The sequence below is a fragment of the Pollachius pollachius genome (assembly GCF_949987615.1).
Source record: "Pollachius pollachius genome assembly, chromosome: 18".
NCBI classification, from domain to species: Eukaryota; Metazoa; Chordata; class Actinopteri; order Gadiformes; family Gadidae; genus Pollachius; species Pollachius pollachius.
Window position 1 is genome coordinate 14,361,710 of NC_136951.1, and position 19,389 is coordinate 14,381,098.

General features: G+C 49.9%; 1 protein-coding gene across 1 annotated transcript in view; it reads left to right on the forward strand.

Annotated features, from left to right (window-relative positions):
* The window catches only part of celsr1a (cadherin EGF LAG seven-pass G-type receptor 1a), a gene marked incomplete at its 3' end in the record, with an annotated part of 81,136 nt that extends 62,146 nt beyond the window's left edge, over positions 1-18,990 (forward strand). The window contains exons 15-32 of the mRNA XM_079755932.1: positions 2,002-2,122; positions 2,640-2,823; positions 4,022-4,123; positions 4,500-4,594; positions 5,405-5,614; positions 6,416-6,608; positions 7,319-7,462; positions 7,884-8,067; positions 10,523-10,690; positions 11,025-11,148; positions 11,658-11,858; positions 13,975-14,149; positions 14,497-14,609; positions 15,011-15,090; positions 15,400-15,526; positions 16,356-16,481; positions 17,060-17,199; positions 18,969-18,990. Coding sequence (XP_079612058.1) covers positions 2,002-2,122; positions 2,640-2,823; positions 4,022-4,123; positions 4,500-4,594; positions 5,405-5,614; positions 6,416-6,608; positions 7,319-7,462; positions 7,884-8,067; positions 10,523-10,690; positions 11,025-11,148; positions 11,658-11,858; positions 13,975-14,149; positions 14,497-14,609; positions 15,011-15,090; positions 15,400-15,526; positions 16,356-16,481; positions 17,060-17,199; positions 18,969-18,990 — 2,509 coding nt within the window. The remainder of the gene's footprint in view (positions 1-2,001; positions 2,123-2,639; positions 2,824-4,021; positions 4,124-4,499; positions 4,595-5,404; positions 5,615-6,415; positions 6,609-7,318; positions 7,463-7,883; positions 8,068-10,522; positions 10,691-11,024; positions 11,149-11,657; positions 11,859-13,974; positions 14,150-14,496; positions 14,610-15,010; positions 15,091-15,399; positions 15,527-16,355; positions 16,482-17,059; positions 17,200-18,968) is intronic.
* Positions 18,991-19,389: the final 399 nt, after the last annotated feature.

The window sequence follows — 19,389 nt, forward strand, 5'->3', positions numbered from 1 at the left end:
GACTGTGTCGTGCTTTGCCAATGCGATGCCAGTGAACCATGGACATTTAATTGAGAGAGAGGGAGAGAGAGTCGGATGGATAGAGACACATGCAAACAGGCAGATAGAAAGAGAGAGAGAGAGATGGATAGAGGCGCACATAAACAGAGGGAGGGAGAGAGAAAGAGAGAGTCGGATGGATAGAGACGCATATGAAGAGAGAGAGAGAGAGAGAGAGAGAGATGGATAGAGGCGCACATAAACAGGGAGGGAGAGAGAAAGAGAGAGAGTCGGATGGATAGAGACATGTAAACAGACAGATAGAAAAAGAGAGAGAGAGATGGATAGAGGCGCACATAAACAGAGGGAGGGAGAGAGAAAGAGAGAGAGTCGGATGGATAGAGACGCATATGAAGAGAGAGAGAGAGAGAGAGATGGATAGAGGCGCACATAAACAGAGGGAGGGAGAGAGAAAGAGAGAGTCGGATGGATAGAGACACATGTAAACAGACAGATAGAAAAAGAGAGAGAGAGATGGATAGAGGCGCACATAAACAGAGGGAGGGAGAGAGAAAGAGAGAGAGTCGGATGGATAGAGAGGCATATGAAGAGAGAGAGAGAGAGAGAGACATCAAAGGAGGAGTGTTGACCAAACACTTTAATCACAGACACTGTAAAGCTGCTCTCTCTCCCGCCCTCTCTCTCTCTCTCGCTCTATCGCTCTTTTATGCACACACACACGCACAAGCACACACTGTTACGCATGCTTAGACACACCCACACTGAGAGGCTAGCTACGCTAACAACAAGAAACACACACACACACACAATCACACACACAGACACACACAGACACACACACACACAGACACACACACACACACACACACACACACACAGAGGCTAGCTCTGCTCCTGTTACACTATCTGTTTATCTGTCGCGGGCCTCCGACCTACGAACCCTCGACACGCATCACTTCCTGTCTGAGGAAGTCCCGTTCCACGCCACGCCTCGATGGCGACCAAAAGGTGTTTAGTCTCGGCTGCTCGCACCCCCCTCTGTGTGTGTGTGTGTGTGTGTGTGTGTGTGTGGGGGGGGGGGGGGGTTGTGTGTGTGTGTGTGTGTGTGTGTGTGTGCTTGTTTTCACGTGATTTAGTGTTTCCACAAATTGCCCCTATCAGATCACAGTCACCAACTGTGTCTGTGTTTGAGTGGGTATAGTGTGTGTGTGTGTGTGTGTGTGTGTGTGGGTCTGTTTCTCTGTGTGTGCGTGTGTGTGTGTTAGTGTATGCTTGTGTATGGTGTTTACATGTGTGTGTGTTTGTGTGTGTGTGTGTTTTTATGCACGGTTTCGTGCATTCGGTTGTCTGTGTCTGTGTATGTGTGTTTTTGTGCATGTGGTTGCGTCTGTATGTGCGTGGTGTCTACATGTGTGTGTATGGTTGAGTGAGTGACTTGTGAGTGTGGAGGAAGTTTACTCTAGTAGCCGGGCACCACAGGAAGTGTTTAGCGGTAGATAACGGCTGCTGAGGGGGCATGCAGGCTCATTCTGTGGTCTCAGATCACACCCCACCAGATAAGACCCAGTACTCATACTGGTCCCAGTTGAGCGCTGGGAACCGCCATGGATCAAACCTTTACCAAGGCGTTAATCCTTCTGTGCTCTAGATCTGAATCTGAGTGGCACAAATGTGTTTCACACCTGGACAAAGTCAACCAAACTGCTAAAGGATTTGGAAGGTGAATGTAATCGCTTCTGGGTCTAGCGGACTCCAATAGGATGTGGTCATGCTGCTCTTTCAGTTGAGTTTGAGTTTATTTAACTCGCTGCAGTGACGCACAAGAGACACAATGAAACAACACAACTCGTGGAGATTAGTGTGTGGGTGGTGTACGAGCAGTGCTGAGGTGATCTTGGTGGGTGTACCTCGTAATACATGATAAGCATGTGGGTGGTGTGGTAGCGGTGATGAGGAGACACAGATGCGTGGGTGGTGTATTAGCGGTGCTCTGGGTTGCAGGGTGGAGAAACCGTGCGCCCGGGGCTGGTGGGGGTCCCCTATGTGCGGACCGTGTGACTGCGACACCACCAGGGGGTTCAACCCCAACTGCAACAAGACCACCGGAGAGTGCCGCTGCAAGGTGAGCAGGAGGAGAACCCTTCACGGGTCATAAACCATAAACCGTGACTGATGGGATAGTAGGGCTCATTATGAGCTACGTATTCTCCTTCGCCACTGTGCTAGTTAATGTTGTTACTAATTTAGATGTTATGCTCTCTCTCTCTCTCGTGCGCTCTCGCTCTCTCTCTCTCTCTCTCTCTCTCTCTCTCTCTCTCTCTCTCTCTCTTGCTCTCTCTCTCTCTCTCTCTCTCGCTCGCTCTCGCCTGCTCTTTCGCTCTCTCTCTCTCTCTCTCGCTCTCTCTCTATCGCTCTCTCTCTCTCGCTCTCTCTCTCTCTCTCGTGCACTCTCGCTCTCTCTCGCTCTCTCTCTCTCTCTCTCTTTTGCTTTCTCTCTCTCTCTCTCTCACTCGCTCTCGCCTGCTCTTTCGCTCTCTCTCTCCCTCTTTCTCTCTCTCTCTCTTTCACTCTTGCTCGCTCTCTCTCTCTCTCTCTCTCTCTCTCTCTCTCTCTCTCTCTCTCTCTCTCTCTCTCTCCAGGACAACTACTACCGCCCCGTGGACGAGGACTCCTGCTACCCGTGTGACTGCTTCCCCATCGGCTCAGAGTCTCGAACCTGCGACCCCCTGACCGGGCAGTGCCCCTGTAAGGGCGGGGTCATAGGTCGCCAGTGCAACCGCTGTGACAACCCCTTCGCCGAGGTCACGGCCACGGGCTGCCAAGGTGCGTCCTCAACACGCTGATAGATATGATGTTATGGGATTATAGATGTTACACAACAACATGCGTAGTAGAAATGTTGATGGTAAACAACGTGATTAAGACCTGGTGTAGAGGAACTATCTGAAACGCAACCGCTCAGGAGAGCTTCATCTGTTTTGTTCCTTTAAACCAGTGTAAAGGCTGTTCCTTTAAACCAGTGTAAAGACTGTTCCTTTAAACCAGTGTAAAGACTGTTCCTTTAAACCATTGTTAAGTCTATTGATTTGTTAATTTAAACAAGTGTAAAGACTGTTGGTTTGTTCCTTTAAACCAGTGTTAAGATGTTGTGGGTTTGTTCCTTTAAACCAGTGTAAAGACTGTTCCTTTAAACCAGTGTAAAGACTGCTGGTTTGTTTCTTTCAGTGTTAAGACGTTGTCGGTTTGTTGGCCAAGCAGGCATCTCAAGAGACAAAACGCCCAAAGCAACGGCGAGCCGTCGCTGCCATCTGCTTGGGAACCGTTTAGCTAGCGTAGCGTCTTTGTGGTCGGCCAGTCAAGCAGGGCCGGCTAGCTGGTGGGACGGCTAGCCACCACACTGGAGCTCACACAAAACCATACAGTAGGGGTGAATAGAGAACCAAAGACACGTCTCGGCGCTGAAAGAGCTTTTATGCCCCTGCTGGGTCCTCACAATGACCCGCAGAGTTTCAGAGGACGTGCCCGCACTTTGAATTCATTTGGGAATAATTCATATGGAAATGATAGTGCTGTGTAGGGGTGTGTACATTGCGATGCTGGGCACTGAAGTTATTTTTCCTTTTTTTACTTTTAAGTGTTTAGTCTTTCAGCAGAGGCTTTTATCCAAAGTGACACACAGTACAGTGAAACCACTTGCTAACGGAGGCCTACAGGTAAACTAGGGGGACCCTAGGGGATCGAACCTGGAACCTTTCAGTTTGGAGTCAAACAGCCACTGTGATTGGTTTAAAAAAAATAGCATTAATTATGTTCGGTGTTTAGTTGCACTGCAGAGGGTACAATGGTATGGTTATTTCGGTCTGTGGTGAGATTCACTTTGTTCCTGCGTCCCTGCACCTGTTCCATCAGATGTGAACAACAGGGGTTTGAGTCAGGGAGGGAAGGGAGCAGGAATGAAAGAATGAGTGATGGAAGCAGAGAAGGGAAGGACGGAATGAAACGAGCTGTGTCTTCTCCTCAGTGGTGTACGAGGGCTGTCCCAAGGCCTTCGACGCTGGCATCTGGTGGCCCAAGACCCAGTTCGGACGTCCCGCCGCCATCAACTGTCCCAAGGGCTCCATTGGTGAGTGACATCCATCAATATGTCCATCCATCCATCCAACCCCCTCTATAATGCATCCATCTATCTATCTATTGATCTATCCATCTATTCATCCATAGTACATCCATCTATTTATCTATAAGTCTGTCTATACATCCACCCCTCTGTAATTCATCCATCTATCCATCCATCAGTTCATTTATCAATTATCCATCAATAAATCCATTATTTTTTCCCAAGTCATTCATTCAAAATGCTTGCTCTCTCTCCCTCCTTCCCTCCCTCCCCCCCTCCCTCCCCCCATTGCGCTCCCTCTCCCCCATTTCCTCCCCTTCCCTTCTCTCTCCCCCCTCTTTCTCTCTCTCTCTCCCTCCCCTCTCCCCCGTCTCCCCCCCAGGCACGGCGGTCCGTCACTGTAACGATGAGAAGGGCTGGCTCCCCCCAGAGCTCTTCAACTGCACCACCACCTCCTTCTCCAGCCTCAAGAAAATGGTGAGCTAGGCTAAGCCAGGCTTAGGCTAGGCACCAGGCTAAGCTAGGCTAGGCTGGGCTATATTAACGACGCTAACTAAGTTTCTATCCTTAACCCTCGAGAAACTAGCGAGCTAAGCTAGGCTAACACAAACTATTCTAAAATAAGATGGTAACGGATACTGTAGCTCATAGCTGTACATGGTTAATCTAATAAAAAATACGATTTGAAAATAAGATAATAAGATATGCAAAAATAAGCTCGATTAGGATCAACTATATTAAAGGTTGGCGAGCTATGATTAATTAAATTAAATTAAATTGAGATAAGACCAACCAAGATAAGATGTGCATAATTAAGCGAAAATAGGATTTCAAACTGATGGATGTGATAGAAATCTGCTCGGCTGAATTAAACTATGCCAACTAAAGCTATGCTAAGATACTCACATAACAACCTGAATACAGTCCTCATAGTTCACACAGAGGTCACATAGACTCTGCATAGCCTCCCCCCTTACCCCCACACACCCCCACACCCCTATTATGCACTTATTGTATGTAGTACGTCCTTGCACTTAAGAATAGTTCTTAGCATCGTGTAGCATCTTATCCTAGCTTATCTTTGTTGTGTTCGGGGAATGGGTTAACCTAGTGATTGTTAGTTGTCGCTGTCGTTATCCTTACCGTACCGACAGCGATGTATTGTTTCTCCTCCTCCTGACAAACGTACCGATTGTAAGTCGCTTTGGATCAAAGCGTCTGCAAAACGCCCTGAATGTCGGGGCGTCCATTTTGAGCGTGGTTGACGGTTGAATTCCCGGCCGGCAGAACGAGGAGCTGCGGCGCAACGGGTCGGCGATGGACGGCGCACGCTCCAAGGCCATCGTCCGCCTGCTGCACGGCGCCACCGACAGCACGCAGCGTTACTACGGCAACGACGTCAAGACGGCCAGCGAGCTGCTGGTGCGCGTGCTGCAGTACGAGAGTCGGCAGGCCGGGTTCGACCTCACGGCCACGCGGGACGCCGACTTCAACGAGGTAGGAGGGGGGGCGATCTGGTCCTAGGTCGTTTGACTGTAAGCGCCCTCTGGTCGTTTAGTGTGTGTGTGTGTGTGTGTGTGTGTGTGTGTGTGTGTGTGTGTGTGTGTGTGTGTGTGTGTGTGTGTGTGTGTGTGTGTGTGTGTGTGTGTCTGTGTGTGTGTTTCATGCTGGGGTGTCATGGATGGAGAGAATGTGTGGATTCCTACTTCAGGAAAAGACTTGAGAGAGGGACTGGATCAGTCGTGATCCAGTCGTGACCGATCCAGTCCGGATTATGAGTTTAGGGTTAGGACTGGATCATGAATTATAATATTAACAATTAATGTAATTTGAAGGCGCCTTTCTCGGCCCTCCAGGACACCATACAAAGATACACAAAAGTCATTAAAAAGAAAAGCCAATGAAGAGATGAAGAAAAACTGAAGGCAATAGTAAGAGACATAGCAATTGGCATTGTATGGAAAAGGCATCATGGCGGACTCCTGACCGGGTGATGAGGTTAGGGTCAGGGTTAGGCCTGTCTCCTGACCGGGTGATGAGGTTAGGGTCAGGGTTAGGCCTGTCTCCTGACCGGGTGATGAGGTTAGGGTCAGGGTTAGGCCTGGCTCCTGACCGGGTGATGAGGTTAGGGTCAGGGTTAGGCCTGTCTCCTGACCGGGTGATGAGGTTAGGGTCAGGGTTAGGCCTGTCTCCTGACCGGGTGATGAGGTTAGGGTCAGGGTTAGGCCTGTCTCCTGACCGGGTGATGAGGTTAAGGTCAGGGTTAGGCCTGGCTCCTGACGTTCCTCTCTCCTCCAGAACCTGGTGCGTGCGGGCAGCGCCCTGCTGGGCCCCGGGACCAAGGAGCACTGGGACCACTGGGAGCAGATCCAGAGGGGCCAGGGGGGCGCTGCCCTGCTGCTGCACAGCTTCCAGAACTACGCCAACACCCTGGCCCAGAACGTCCGCAAGACCTACCTGAAGCCCTTCACCATCGTCACGGACAACATGAGTGAGAGCCGCCCGCCTCGATGGGGCTTAGACCGGCAGCACGTGTGTTATGAGAGATAGGAACACAGACACGTGTTTTAACGTCGGCCTCTCCCTCGCTCTCTCCTCCCTGTTCCTCTCTCTTCTCGTCCTCTGTGTCTCCTCTCTCCTCTGCATTCGTCCTCTTCCTTTTCTCCTCCTCCTCTCTCCTTTTCCCCCTCCTTTCTCCACCTCCTCTCCTCCTTATCCCTCTCTCTCTCTTTCGTTTTCCTCTCCTATTCCCGACTCCCATCTCCCTTCCTCTCCTCATCTCTCCTGCTCTCTCTCCTTCTATCCCTCCTCTTCTCCTCCCTCCCCCATCTCCCTCATCTCTCCTGCTCTCTCTCCTTCTCTTCCTCCTCCCTCCTCCTCCCTCCCCCATATCTCTCCTTCTCCTCATCTCTCCTGCTCTCTCCTCCCTCCTCTCCTCCTCCCTCCTCTCTCTCCTTCCTCCGCTCCTCCTCCCTCTCCCCTTCCCTCCCCCATCTCCCTCATCTCTCCTGCTCTCCCTCCTTCTCCTCCTCCTCTCTCCTCTCCTCCTCCCTCCCCCATCTCCCTCATCTCTCCTGCGCTCCCTCCTTCTCTTCCTCCTCTCTCCTCTCCTCCTCCCTCCCCCATCTCCCTCATCTCTCCTTCTCTCTCTCCTCGCTCCTCTCCTCCTCCCTCCTCTGTCTCCCTCCCTCCCCTCTCCAGTCCTGACGGTGGACTACCTCGATGCATCCGACCCGGACCGGACCACCTTCCCCCGCTTCCAGGACATCCAGGAGGCATACTCCCCCGAGCTGGGCTCCTCCATCAACTTCCCCGAGTTCAACCCCCACAGCCCGGAGCCGCCCGGTAGGAAACACTGGGGACTCAACGCCCGGCCTTTTAGGAATCTGTTAGCTTTTGCTTTCAGTTTCAGATGTTTAGTTTATCTCTTCAGTTCTCCCTTGGTCTTTATCTCTCTCAGTTCAATTAAAGAGCTGTGTTGCAGTACGAAACAATGATGTACACTGCCAAAGAACAAAACAATAATGACTTAAATTAGATTATCTAAATACATTACAATTTAATACGATAAATATGTTAAAATGGTTACATATAACGAAGAATGTATAACTTCACAGAAATGTTGTAATGAGGCTGTCAAATATCTTAATTAGACATGAATTATTTACAAATATAATGGCGGTTTGAGATTTTAAAATGTGATACATTTAAAGTGTAGAAGTATTAAAATGTAGCAAATCAAGTAACAACCTCTCTCTCTCCTTAGAAGAGCCATCCCCTCCCTCGGACGCCCAGACCGATGCCCCAGAGGGGGAGGAGCCTACCACGGCCAATAGGAAGCGACGCCACGCCGAGCCCGCCGCCCACTTGCCGGTTGCCGTGGTGATCGTGTACAAGTCCATAGGACAGCTGCTGCCAGAGCGCTACGACCCTGATCGACGAAGCCTCAGGTAGATTTTCAGCTCCACCGCCTATCCCATAATATCCGTCACATACCATAATATCAATCACATCCCATAAAATCTCATCACATCCAAATATATCCATCATATCCCATAATATCTCATCACATCCCATAATATCCCATCACATCCAACAATATCCCATATTATCCCATAATATCCCATCACATCCCATAATACCCCATAATATCCCATCACCTCCCATAATATCCATCATATCCCATCACATCCCATAATACCCCATAATACCCCCATCACATCCCATAATATCCGTCATATCCCATCATATCCCATAATACCCCAGTTCCATGTGGCGGGTCGCCGTGGACACCGGTGCTTGCCTTCAGAGTTCTGTGTTTGTGATTCTGATCGCACTTCCCCAAAGGTCTGCCGTTCAGTCACAGACCTTCACGATGTTAATGCCTGGTACAAATGACCATCCACGAACCATCCTAACCTCTGCCATGGTGAGTGAGGTGGGAAAGGCAGCAGGAAGGGCCGTTTATGCTTTAGCTTGTACCCTTGCAGTCCAGCAACCCTCATCACGACTGAAGACAGTCTGCCCGCTTCAGTCTGCCTGCTTCAAGCTCAGTCTCCTGGGGGGTTCTTCTGCTGAACAAACTGAGCTTGCATCTGGAGATATTCCGTCGCACGGGAACGTCGGGAACGCTCAGCCTCAGATTCTCCGCCTGTATCCAGGGGAGCTGTCATAATATTTACACATGATGCAAGCCCGACTTCTGAATCTCCGCGGGGGGTCGGAGAGCGACATGGAATGTTTGTTAGGGCTGGGTGTGTGTGTGTGTGTGTGTGTGTGTGTGTGTGTGTGTGTGTGTGTGTGTGTGTGTGTGTGCGCACACACGCGTGAGAGGGTGTGTGTGTGTATTTGTGTGAGTGTGTGTCTGTGTGTGTGTGTGTTAGTGTGTGTGTGCGCTCGGGTGAATGGGTGCACACGTGAGAGGGTGTGTGTGTATTTGTGTGAGTGTGTATCTGTGTGTGTGTTAGTGTGTGTGTGCGCTCGCGTGAATGGGTGCACACGTGAGAGGGTGTGTAGGTGTATTTTTTGTGTGTGCGTGGGTATATATTTGTGTTTGTGTGAGAGTGTGTGTGTATTTGTGTTTGCGTGTGTTTGTGTGAGGGTGTGTGTATTTGTCTTTGTGTGTGTTTGTGTGAGGGTGTGTGTGTGTGTGTGTGTATTTGTGTAAAAACATGTGTAGCAGCGTCAATACTATGCGCCACCTCGGTGGCTTTTACTGGGCTGCTCGAGACAGAGGATGTCGCTGGACGGTGGGGTTGAAGCCGGTTTATTGTATACGTTTATAGATAATGATACATGAGCTGGTGCTCCATGCTGCCGTGCAGAACATCTCTCCCTGAGTGTGTGTGGAGACGGCTTTAACCCGTACACACTGATTACTCAATGCACAACGTTTGTGCAGCCTCACCCAGCCCCGGAGTGCGTGCATGTTTTACATGTATCTATATGTTTTCACTTTTCTTTACCTGTGTACACTTGTTGTTGTACTCTGTAGTGTAGATTCAGATGTGTGTAGCTGTGCTAGCTGAGTTTCTACCTGTAGTCACCTCGGTTCCACCTCACCTGTGTTTCAACCTGTACTCATCTGTGTTTCTACCTGTACTTACCTGTATTTCTACCTGTACTTACCTGTGTGTACCTGGATCTCCTTCACTGACCTCTCCTCCACTCAGGGTTCCAAAGCATCATGGGAAAACCTGGTTTTGAAAAGTTGTTTTTCCATCCTAGAAAACATTTGGGAAACCTCCAAAATGATCAGCCGTTATGAAAGAGCATAAACATTTCATAGAAAATTGTTATGCTACATAACAATCTGATGTTGGTGGGCTTTGTTCCACGGATCCATACTAAATAGTTTATTATTATAAGTTAGTAGTTATTAGTAAGTTAGTCATTTCTTTTATTTGGGATGAATCTGCGATTCGATGGTAAAACTGGGCTATTCTTCTTGTTGACTGCTTGTACCTATGGGATTAAATTCGCCTCACGGATTGGTTCACAGAACCAATCCGTCTTTCGGGATTGTGACTTTTAGACACGCTCGCTTCTTTGATTCCAAAAATGAAAGTCAGGGATCGTCCGTCAGCTTTACGGTATTTTTTTCACCGAAAAAAGAAAACATGAAGGATCAACATCAACCTTTTCTAGCATATATATCAAAAGGGGCTGTCACTGAGCGGTTAAAAAACTGTGCCGCTTCCCGTCTACCTATTCACCTGTGGCTCCTCCCCTAAATACACACAGGTGCGCTTCATCAACCCAAATGGCATCCCCAGCATGTCAAATGCAAAATATGTTTTTATTAAATGAAGACAGATAAAAACAAACAATTATACAGCCGGTACTCACCTGTCCTACTCCTCTGTATTTCTACCTGTGTTTCCACTCACCTTGATGTGTTCTCAGGATCCCGAACCGTCCGGTCATCAACTCGGCCATCGTGAGCGCCACTCTGTACAGCGAGGGCCCGCCCCTGCCCCTCCCCCTGGAGCCGCCCATCACTGTGAGGCTCCGCCTCCTGGAGACAGAGGAGAGGACCAAGCCTGTGTGTGTCTTCTGGAACCACTCCCTCCTGTAGGTCCCTCGTAACCCGCAGCATCACAGAGCATATCACCGTAGAAGAGAACATACTCATTTCATTCTTTCATCAATCCCAGGCAGGAACTGATTGTGTCACAGAAATTACACTTACAGTAGAAAACAATATATGATGATAAAACTACAAAAAGGACAACATCAAATATATGTACACACACGTAATGCAAATGTTCCTTCACTATATAATATAACATTTTATAGTAGTACTCTATCATTATTCCGTTGTAAACTTTTTGTTCTCTTTCTGTTTGTCTTAATGTGTGTGTGTGTGTGTGTGTGTGTGTGTGCGTGCGTCTGTGTGTGTGTGTAGGGTTGGGACCGGGGCCTGGTCGTCTAAAGGCTGTGAGGTGCTGGACAGGAACAACACACACATCAGCTGCCAGTGTAACCACATGACCAGCTTCGCCGTGCTCATGGACATCTCCAAGAGAGAGGTACCAAACACCTAAAACACCTTCCTCCTCCTGCTCCTCCTCATCGTCATCTCTCCTCCTCCTCTTCCTCCTGCTCCTCCTCCTCCTCATCATCATTCCTCCTCCTCCTCATCATCATAATTCCTCCTCATCATCATTCCTCCTCCTCCTCCTCCTCCTCCTCCTACTCATCATCGTCATCATTCTTCCTCATCACCATCACTCCTCCTCCTCATCACCATCACTCCTCCTCCTCCTCCTCATCACCATCACTCCTCCTCCTCCTCCTCGTTCTCCTCATCATCGTCATCATTCTTCCTCATCACCATCACTCCTCCTCCTCCTCCTCATCACCATCGCTCCTCCTCCTCCTCCTTCTCCTCCTCATCACCATCACTCCTCCTCCTCCTCCTCATCATCGTCATCATTCTTCCTCCTCACCATCACTCCTCCTCCCCCTCCTCTTCCCCATCACTCCTCCTCCTCCTCCTCCTCCATTAACACCTCCTCTCTCCCCTCTCTCCTCGCAGCACGGGGAGGTGCTGCCCCTGCGGATTGTGACCTACACCACGGTGTCGGTGTCGCTGCTCTTCCTCCTCCTCACCTTCCTCCTCCTCTGCCTGCTCCACCGGCTGCGCTCCAACCTCACCGCCATCCACCGCAACCTGGTGGCGGCGCTCTTCTTCTCCCTGCTCGTCTTCCTCCTGGGGATCAACCAGACGGACAACCCCGTGAGTCCCCCCCTTCTGATTGGTCCACCTTGGGTTCACATTTACAGAAGCAGACGCCTTTACCCATAGCGACTGGCAATAGGTACATTTGTTCACAAAACGCCATGGTAACACTGAAACCAGATCATCACTCAATACATTGACACGCACACGCACGCACATGGACACACACGCCCGCACACGCACACACGCATGTTCACACACCACACGCACAAACACACTAAAAACACACACACATAGACACAGGCACACACAGAGACACACACGCATGCACGCACGCACCCTCCCACACACACAGACACACACACACACACACACACACACACACACACACACACACACACACCACATACACACACAGTGGGAGTGATGGCGGGTCTTAACCCAGGATGAAGTGGTCTCCCCCTGCGTGTTTACCCTGCGCTTACCCTACCTAGCCGTGCTACACTGTTTGTCTGGCCCGAGGGCACGTCGGCAGGCCGTCGACAGGAGGGGTTAGGGGTTTAGCCGACCTGAGAGCCCATCCATGTTTGTCAGATTAAGTGTTCCGCGGCTACGCTAATGAGGGCTGCGGCTAGGAATGTCTGGCCAACGCCGCCGGCCACGCCCAGCGGGTAAGCCAACGAAGGCTACCGCTAACAGTAGCAGGAGATCACTCCTGTAGCTGTATCTATGAGAGCTTCTCATTTATACTGTGATTTAGGCTTCAACCGGATGGCTATTCATACTAGATACAAGCTAATACAGGCAAGGTCCGTTACACTGGTTACTGTAGCATGAGCTAACTTAAGCTAGTTGTTAGTGAGACTATTCTATTAACATAACTCCTGTTGCTGTTGCTTTTCTATTATTTATTTTGAATTGATTTGATTAGCTTGTCATTTGGAAATACTTGATAGCGGTAAGAGGTATGGTAGAATCTATTGGAAGTTATGCCCCGCCCACTGCCACGCCTTCATTTGGCTCATTGGCAGTTAGTTAACCTAATGTTTGGTCATGGAGTGATGTGAGAACGGCAGTAAGGTGGACCGTAGTGCCGTTCGGTGATGTTCAGGTCATGTTAGGTTCATGTTCATGGTAATGGTGATCTGAGGCCTTACAGATCAAAGGACTGCGGGTGGTATCAGCGGTGCGTTCTGGCTGCAGGGCGGAGTCTCAGGTGTTACCCTGGGGGCGGAGTCAGATGATGTGGGCGGAGTTAGAGTGCGACCTGTCAGACTGCTGCTGACAGACGAACCCTGGAGTTCTCTGTTATCTAGGGAAGGACGAGCGAGGTTTACAGGAAGACATAAAAAGGGGGTGTTTGATAGAAGAGAACGGGGGAGAGAGAGGTTTATAGGAAGTCTGGACAACAAGGGCGAGAGAGGTTTACAGGAACTATAGAGAACGAGAGAGAGATGTTAACAGGGGGTCTAGACAACGAGGGGGTAGAGAAAGATCAAGGGAGGCTGATGTTTCCGTAGGATCCAAAAATGCTCTTAAAAAACCTAATTTGCAGTGGGAGACGGAGAGGTGTGTGTGTGTGTGTGTGTGTGTGTGTGTGTGTGTGTGTGTGTGTGTGTGTGTGTGTGTGTGTGTGTGTGTACCAGAGCTAAGGAATGCTATCACAGTGTGCCCTAAGCGAGAGAACGAGTGATTGATGGTCTTGTCTATCTCTCATTCTCCCTCTCCTTCAACTGTGCCGTCATTCCCCTTCAGATAACCTTATAGACAAGACATAACACAACATGTTTGCACAGACAACATGGCAACAATCACATGATGTGAGCCAATCGAGGCGGTGCATTGGGCTTCGATCGAGGCAGTGTGTATGCGGAACCCATCCTAAGTTGTCCCGGGATGGAATGCCGGGTTCAAGGAGTTAAACAGCCTGTGGACTAAACCTTACGAGAGTAAAGTTGGAAATTACTTCAGCTAATGTATTTCCCATGTTGAAGATTTCTGCAGTCTTTATTTCAAAAAGTCTTAAAGTCATCCCCTCTCTCTCTCCCCGCTCTCTCTCTCCCCCCCTCTCTATTGTGCCCTCCTCTCCCCCCTCTCCCTCTCCCCTCTCTCTCTCCCCCCTCTCTATGGGGCCCTCCTCGCTTCCCCCTCTCTCCCCCTCTCCCTCCCCCAGTTTGTGTGCACGGTGATAGCCATCCTGCTGCACTACTTCTACATGTGCACGTTCGCCTGGATGTTCGTGGAGGGGCTGCACATCTACCGCATGCTGACCGAGGTCCGCAACATCAACCACGGACACATGCGGTTCTACTACGCCATTGGCTGGGGCTTCCCCGCCATCATCACCGGTCAGTGGCGTCTCTCTGGTTCACTTCGGCGCGGTTCACACCTGATGTTGACCTGTTGACGTGTGTGTGGGGTCGTCAGCCTGACACACCTGATGTCTCCTGCGTCTCCAGAGGGACGACTTCAGAGTTCTCACTTCCCCCCTCTGTTCTGTTACCTCTCTCTCTGCCTCCCTCTCTCTGCCTCTCTCTCTCTCTCTCTCTCTCTCTCTCTCTCTCTCCCTACGGTGTTCTCATGAGGGTGACTCTCTCTGTAGACATGTAGTAACTTGCAGCCATCTAATATTGTTGTTTACCACGGTGTGTGTGTGTGTGTGTGTGTGTGTGTGTGTGTGTGTGTGTGTGTCCAGGGCTAGCTGTGGGTTTGGATCCTCAGGGCTACGGGAACCCAGACTTCTGCTGGCTGTCGGTCCACGACACCCTCATATGGAGCTTCGCAGGACCCATCTCCCTGGTCGTCCTGGTAGGTGCCCGAGCAGAAACACAGACTCAATATCTCAATATCTTACCGGTTTATAGCTGACTCTGCTACAGATGTGTTTGAGCACACCGTGAACACATCATCCAGTCTCTGACCTCCCGGAGGAACTCACTTGCACATGACAATGAATAGATTGAATCTGTTTTAAATTCCTCCAATTGGTTCACTCATGACCTTTAACTTACTTACTTTTGTTTCTGCAATTCAATTTCAATTGCTTTATTGGAATGACCAAATCTCTCCATCTGTCTCTCTTCATCCTCCTCTCTGTCTCTGTCTGTCTCACTCTGTCTGTCTGTCTGTCTCTCTCTCTCTCTCTCTCTCTCTCTCTCTCTCTCTCTCTCTCTCTCTCTCTCTCTCTCTCTCTCTCTCTCTCCCTCCAGGTGAATATAGTGATCTTTGTATTTGCTGCCAAGGCGTCTTGCGGTCGCAGACAGAAGGCCATGGAGAAGTCTGGAGCCATGTAAGCCTCTCACTCTCCAACTCTCTCTCACTCTCTCTCTCTGTGTCTTATGAGCCAAGCATGTTTAAAGTATGCGTGTGTGTGTGTGTGTGTGTGTGTATTCATGTGTGTGTGTGTGTGTTCATGTGTGTGTGTCTGTGTTAAGTGTGTGTCTATATTTATCTGTGGATGCGTCTGCGTTCATTTGTGTGTCTGCGTTCATGTGTGCGTCTGCGTTCATGTGTGCGTCTGCGCTCATGTGTGCGTCTGCGTTCATGTGTGCGTCTGCGTTCATGTATTCCTGTGTGTGTGTTCCCTGACCCCCCCCAGCCCTGCTCTCCGGATGGCCTTCCTGCTGCTGCTGCTCATCAGCGCCACCTGGCTGCTGGGACTGCTGGCCGTCAACAGCGACGTCATGACCTTCCACTACCTGTTCGCCGTCTTCAGCTGTCTGCAGGTAAGGCCTGACCCTTCCCCCTGGCCCCGCCCCCTGGCCCCGCCCCCTGGCCCCGCCCCCTAGCCTGGTCATCCTCCCCCTCTGTAGAGCCTCCTCATTTGTCTTGTCTTGATTGTTGACGCGCTAATCTATGCCATTTTATCGCCGTAGCTGAATTATAACATCGCTCATGATAACATTTTTAAACCCCCTTTCCTAGAACTCTTGAACAAATATATATTTTTTTGATTAAACAGTGATTGAATTCCAGCTGAAAAGCATGTTACTGGTCCTTTAAGATAATTCCATCTGATTCAGGGGGTCACTGGCCCTTTAAGATAATTCCAGCTGATTCAGGGGGTCACTGGCCCTTTAAGATAATTCCAGCTGATTCAGGGGGTCACTGGCCCTTTAAGAAAATTCCAGCTGATTCAGGGGGTCACTGGCCCTTTAAGATAATTCCAGTTGATTCAGGGGGTCACTTGCCCTTTAAGATAATTCCAGCTGATTCAGGTGGTCACTTGCCCTTTAAGATAATTCCAGCTGATTCAGGGGGTCACTGGCCCTTTAAGATAATTCCAGCTGATTCGGGGGGTCACTGGCCCTTTAAGATAATTCCAGCTGATTCAGGGGGTCACTTGCCCTTTAAGATAATTCCAGCTGATTCAGGGGGTCACTGGCCCTTTAAGATAATTCCAGCTGATTCAGGGGGTCACTGGCCCTTTAAGATAATTCCAGCTGATTCAGGGGGTCACTGGCCCTTTAAGATCATTCCAGCTGAAACAGCGGGTCACTGGCCCTTTAAACATTAAAGAGGTATTATGTTAATGTTTCATTACTTTTCCTCCAGGGAGTGTTCATCTTCTTCTTCTACGTGATCTTCAACCGCGAGGTGAGGAAGAACCTGAAGAGCGTCTTCACCGGGAAGAAGATGTCCGCTGACGAGACCTCCACCACCAAGGCCTCCCTGCTGACAGTACGACCACACACACGCACACAGGCACACACATGAGCACACATGCAAGCACAGACACACACACATTTATACACAATTCTTTCTCGCTCACTCATTCTCTCCTTTGTATATACAAACACTCGACACTGTTAACATAATAACCGCTAACCATTTTAACTCTCCCATCCCTCCCTTTCTCGTCCCTTCCTTAATCCCTCCCCTCCTCTCTCCCTCCCCCTCCCTCCTCTCTCCCTCCCTCCCTCCTCTCTCCCTCCCCCCTCTCTCCCCCCTCCTACCTCTCTACCTCCCTCCCTCCCCTCCCTCCTCTCTCCCTCTCTCCCTTCCCCCCTCTCCCTCCCTCCCTCCCTCCCTCCCTCCCCCCTCTCTCCCCCCTCCTCCCTCTCTCCCTCCCTCCCTCCCCTCCCTCCTCTCTCCCTCTCTCCCTTCCCTCTCTCTCCCCCTCCCTCCTCTCTCCCTCCCTCCCCCCTCTCTCCATCTCTCCCTCTCCCTCCCTCCCTCCCCTCCCCCTCCCTCCTCTCTCCCTCCCTCCCCTCCTCTCTCCATCTCTCCCTCCTCCCTCCCCCCTCCCTCCCCCACAGCGCTCCCTGAACTGCAGCAACACCTATGGGGAGGACGGGGGAGTGTTCCGCTCTGGGCTGGGGGAGTCCAGCGTGTCTCTGGACAGCACTCTCAGGTCAGCCAAGAGCCGCGCCAGCTACCTGGCTCACGCACGCAGCAGGTACACGCCACGCCCAGCGCACGGCCGCACGCACGGGGTCGCATGGGAGGAGTGGAAGAACGTGGGTGTGTGTGTGTGTGTGGGGGTGTGTGTGTGTGTGTGTGTGTGTGTGTGTGTGTGTGAGAGAGAGTTGCTTGTGTTTTGGTTTGAAAGGCTTGTAAGACCATGTGTTATTGCTTGTCTGTGTATGTGTTGCACTCACGCACGCTTTGGCATTTTTCCATGGGTTGCATGTGTAAACAATGTGTTTATTATTGCTTGGTGTGTGTATTTGTAAAGCATGGGTGTCACACACGCTGCTCTGTGAGAGAGAGAGGGAGAGAGAGAGAGACTACTCTTTTCTGTGTGCTCTGCTCCTTGTCAGTATGCATGGCAGGGTGGCTGAGTTGTAATTCAAAACTCACTTCCTATCATAGGAATTGTGGGTAATGCAGTCCAGCCATCTGTTCGTCTCACTCATATTTTTGCACACAAATGCATGCAGAGACAATGCGCTTGGCACAAAACGTGTGTGTGTGTGTGTGTGTTAATATGCATGTGTTCATCTCAGAGCTCATGTGCATGCAATCAGCGCACGGCAAGAACGCACAGACATACGCATATGGGATGAGTTAATTTATATTCATACTTTTATACTATCCACACATCAGAAAAATACAAAATGTTTAACGTGTTGGTAATACTTGACCTGTTTCAGTGCTGTAAAAAACATAGTCATGATTAATGTTTAATCCATTGATAAAAAATACAATTTCCATCCAATCGGTGTTTATTTCAACCGTTTTTGTTTTTGTTGTTTTGTGCTGAATTGTGTGTTAATGCTTGATCCAAAACGGGACAAGTAGACAGTTCAGAAATGGGTTGAAATGTCTCTGCACGTGCGCACGCATGCGCACGTGCATACATACATAGACTCATGCGCATACACACACACACGCAGACGTGCACACACATGCACATGCACATAAACACCCATGAGCTTTCAAGCTTTCAGGGAGAGAGATGAAACAATGAAGGCAAAGAAGAGTTCGAGATTGAGCGGCATGGACAGATTAATTGATTGATTGATGTATGGATAGAAGAAGAGAAGATAGAGGAGAAGGGAGTGAAGAGGATGAAGAGAGAAATTCCTGTCGACTTGGAATGAAATCTTTTCCATGTCTGCACGTCGGTGATGATTTAAGCGTGGCTTCCCCCCTGAGGACTCACACTGGCTTGCTTTAATCTTCAGGAGTAACGTTCCTTAAAGTTATTTGTGTTTGATCCTGGCCTCAGGATATTAAAAACCACAGCTAATGCAAAGGCTTCTGGGTAAGGTAGTTACATCCTGGTTTAGATTGATGAGCAGCCCCATGCAAATGCACACCGACACACACACACACACACACACACACACACACACACACACACACACACACACACACACACACACACACACACACACACACACACACACACACACACACACACACACACACACACACACACACACACACACACACAAACAAAACACACACACACATACACGCACTTATCAATTCTTAAGATCCCACACACACATACATATATTCACGAGAGCACACGCACGCTCCTAAATGCTCAGGAACACACACACATTTCATATTCTAGGACACACACACGCATACATGTTCCCGAACACACACACATGCATAAGGCGATGGTTTGTGTTATTAAAGAGCTTCAGTTATGCTGGTCGTGAGCCAGGAAACTTCTGCTCCATTAATCACCTCCGGGGCAATATTCTCCAGAGAGGAGAGGGTCTCCAAGTAGAGAGCGGGATTTTCCTCAGACGAGAGGAGAGCGTTCTCTTAAGAGAGACAGGAAAGCGTCCCATGAGAGAAGGGAATTTTTCCCAGGAGAGACGGGAATGTTTCCCAGGAGAGAGGGGAATGTTTCGGGGAAATAGGGGAATAATTCCCTGGAGAGAGGGTAATGTTTGCCAGGAGAGAGGTGAATGCTACCAGGAGAGTGGGGAATGTTTCCCACGAGAGAGGGGAATGTTTCAGGGAGATAGGGGAATGTTTCCCTGGAGAGAGGGGAATGTTTCCCAGGAGAGAGGGAAATGTTTCCTAGGGGGAAAAGCCAATGATGTCAGGGAAGATTAAAGACAGCGTCCCCTGTTAGGAGAGGGGGAGATTTAGGGGGTGGTGAGGGGAAGAGGTGGGGTGA